Source organism: Morus notabilis, unplaced genomic scaffold (genome assembly GCF_000414095.1).
Source record: "Morus notabilis unplaced genomic scaffold, ASM41409v2 Scaffold844, whole genome shotgun sequence".
Taxonomy (NCBI): domain Eukaryota; kingdom Viridiplantae; phylum Streptophyta; class Magnoliopsida; order Rosales; family Moraceae; genus Morus; species Morus notabilis.
The window spans coordinates 103,738-107,335 of NW_010361197.1; the positions used below are offsets into that span (position 1 = coordinate 103,738).

General features: G+C 35.2%; 1 protein-coding gene across 2 annotated transcripts; it reads right to left on the reverse strand.

The window, feature by feature from the left end:
- Positions 1-718: 718 nt before the first annotated feature.
- LOC21387160 (thioredoxin domain-containing protein PLP3B) lies at positions 719-3,122 on the reverse strand. 2 transcript variants are annotated; one of them, XM_024166009.1, is made up of 9 exons: positions 3,011-3,122; positions 2,786-2,888; positions 2,478-2,552; positions 2,302-2,349; positions 2,032-2,174; positions 1,852-1,924; positions 1,598-1,659; positions 1,240-1,334; positions 719-1,168 (listed from the first exon to the last, which is right to left on the reverse strand). In XM_024166009.1, exons 2-9 carry the CDS (start codon positions 2,867-2,869, stop codon positions 1,059-1,061), a joined length of 690 nt encoding a protein of 229 aa, XP_024021777.1. In that variant the 5' UTR covers positions 2,870-2,888; positions 3,011-3,122; the 3' UTR covers positions 719-1,058. The 2 variants fall into 2 exon arrangements, with proteins under 2 accessions (XP_024021777.1, XP_024021776.1); XM_024166008.1 differs by having other exon boundaries at positions 720-1,168; positions 1,240-1,337.
- Positions 3,123-3,598: the final 476 nt, after the last annotated feature.

Consider the following 3,598-nt stretch of genomic DNA (forward strand, 5'->3'; position numbering starts at 1 on the left):
TTTAGAAGGAGACGCTGGTTGCAAACTTGTGATTTGTAAACTCAAAACGTAGTTCACTGAAAACTAGTCATGCCTTTAGTTTCATAGACACATTGCCAAACATAACCTGCTCCTTCAATCCCACGTGCACTACTAGAGCATTATTAAAACATTAAGGGTTAATCGCATTGATACCTCCTTAAACTTTGAAGTCATTCCATTTTACCACCTAAACTTTAAAAACTCATCCCACGTGCACTACTTGAGCATTATTAAAACATCAAGGGCTAATCTCACTAATACCTCTTTGAACTTTGAAGTCATTCTATTTTACCGCCTAAACTTTAAAAACTCACTTTACCACCAAAATTTTGAATTTTTCCTATTTACGCCCTTTTATAAGAATTTTCTGTTAAAATCAAACCAAAAAAAAAAGAATTAAGTGTTGTCACGTGTTTTTTATCAATTTGATTTTAACAAATATTCAAACAAAAAGATAATGTAATTGCATTACTCTCTTTTTTTCTATCTGTTTTTAACAAAAATCTCAACAGAAGGGGTTTCAAAAGAAATCCCAATAGAAACAATTCTAAATTCAGAGAACTAGTGAGAGTTTTAAAAATTGGGGGAGCAAACTAGAGATGATCCCAAAGTTCAAGCACCAGTGATAATAATTCAAACATCAAATATTTACCAAGGAATTTCCTAAGCATATCAGTGTCTAAAAACAGGAGTACAACTTCTTTCAAAAGCTGACGTGCATAACAAATAAATTGATCAATAAAGAGATGCAAATTCTCTTTGGAAAAGGGGAAAAAAAATGTAAGGCGGCTTGCCACAACATAGTTATATAGGGTGTAATAAAGCTTGCCACTGCATCTGTAAGCCATGCAACAAATTGCTCGAATTTGCCATCAGAACTTTCACTCAACTCAATTCAAGAAGTTACTTTGTTCTGAGACCTCTTGAATAAATATGGATTGAACATGTGGCGCTCAATTTCGTTTACGAAAAATACAATGTAGTGAAAATAATTATGCATTCATTAAACTCCTGAGCGTTTAACTAAGGTATCATTCTCAATCAGAATCGGAATCAGAATTTACTGAGGATCTCACTGCCCAGCGCCTATTTTCATGATTACCATCGTCTTCCTCATCTTCATCTTGTTTCTTCTCGCTAATAAAACCTGCAAAAGGATGAATTAGAGATACTACTTCATAAACGAAGCACCACAAATACACTGGACAAAGGACTTACCCTTCTTGATAAGCAGATTCTCAAGCGCCTTTGTGCTGAAGTCATCTTTCCCTCCGAGATCTTGAAATCCAATTAGCCTGTCTACTGCGATCCCTCTTCTGAAAGAGAACCCCTCTCACTCCATTAGTTAAATTTCGATGCAAAACTAACAAATCCAGTATTAATGTTTACTAATCAAACACATGAACTACATTTACTTTGGCCAATCATTCAAACTGTCATAATCTCCAAAAACCGACATAAGAATGAAACTTTGATCGCTTTGCTTGCAGTAAAATGAAACAAATTTATTAACTATCCCTTATCCCCACCAGCCCAAAAAGGAAAAGAAATCCAGCAGTCGAAATAGCCTGATCACCTGAAGAGTATGACACAAGGCAAAGTTTTGATTCCTAGCTTGGTGATGAAGAATGGTGCATTCTGCAATTCATAAAAGATAGTTGATTGCACATGGATCATCTTAGCTGTAAGTTTACAACAAATCATTAACAAATTCAAGGATGCAATCAAGCAGGATCCAATCATTGAAACAGGATTCAGGCAAGAAAATTACCAAGACTAAGTTAGAAATCAACTTGTAGGACAACAAACAAACAAGTCACGAATTCTTACCTCGGCGTCCAACTTGATGAACTTTGTATCAAGATGCCTCTGAGCAAGGGACTTCAAATGCTTATCCACTATCCTAGAAACAATTATTAGCATAACCACGATTATTTCTAGTTTTCTACACAATCTGAAGAGCAGAATCATACTATAAGAAAGCAAAAGTGATTTTAGTAAAAGCTTTACTTGCAGCGATAAAATTCGTGGTGATAGAAGTGGCAAATGGCTTTCTCACTCCCAGTGACTTCACCCAAGAAATCTCCCTCAGTTATCTCTCTGTATTCCCCATGTCCTTTCTTTTTCATTGCTTCTCTCTTCTCAGCTTCTTTCTAATACGCATTACCAAAAACAAAAAAAAATTCCACAAACATAAATATTGATACCAATCAAAGAAAGCTCCCTATGAACTACATACACCTGAAATTAAAAATTAACATTAAAAAAAAAAAATCAAACCTTGAGAGCAGCAATTCTATCTGCATGCAACTTTTCCAACTCAGGATCCTAATATGATCAAAACAAAATATTTAAATATTTAGAACATAACAATAATGTTAACAACAAAAACAATATACAAAAAACTATTATTATGTTGAATTGGAAGGTCAATACAGGAACAGAAACGCACTTACATCCATCAATTCATCAAGATCAACCTCTTGGCTGACAGAGCTTGATGCCTGCGACTTCTGCTGAGCAACCAATTCCTACAAAATCCCCCAAAAGTAAAAAAAGAAACCCACATTATTATCCATAAAATTTGAATTCTGACACCAAAAAAAAAAAAACTCAATTCAATGAAAATATCATTTTCACTATGCTCCAAAAAAAAAAAAAAGAAAAAAACAGACAGGGATAGATCTGAAAGCTATCCTTTTTTGAAAAGCAAAATTAAGTTTTGAGAAAAGAAAGTAAAATAAAATAAAATAAAAAATCAAACCTTTTGATAATCGCGAGCAGCGGCTGCCATTACATTTCCAAAAGCTAAATTGGAGAGAGTCGATTTAACTGAATCTGGATCCATGTATGGATTCTTCACTGAGCTGCGATTTATAAACAAAACAAGCAATGTTTTATCAGTTTTTTTTTTTTTTTTTTTTAAGAATTCTTCAGCGCGATTCGTAAACTGTTTTGGATGTGAGGAGATCTGGAAAAAGAATCATACCTAACCTAGGGCAGTTTCACAGAACAGTGGAAGAAGCAAATATGTGAAAAGTTTCTCTTCTCAGAAGGGTCTGAGCGCCAACACAGCAACACCGGAATCAATAAAGTTTGAAGGACAGAATAAAAGAGAGATTGGATTTTCGGGCTCCGATACTCCAATATAAACGCCTAACAATAAAACGACAGAAAATGAGAAAAACGACAACAGTGTCTAATACGACAACAGATGAAACGACAATTAACAAGAAACGGCTATTGGTAATGAACGACAAAAATAACCAAATTAGACGACGACTCTTACGGGCACATGATAAATATAGGCCCGTTTTTCATGGATTCAATCAAACAAGATGGTTTAAATTAAAATTAAAATTTTATGTGGCAAAAAACATAACAAAACTATTTGAACTAGATTTTGAACGCCTTTAACAAACATGTTTATAATTAGTGGTGGAACTTCGGGCGGCGGGCCTGCCCGAAGTTTGAAAATTTTCGGGCTCGGCGGGCAAGCAACTATCGCCGCCCGTCCACCTAAATATCCCGGGCTCGGGTAGCCCGAGAAAAAAACATTCCCCGCAGCCCACCGTTG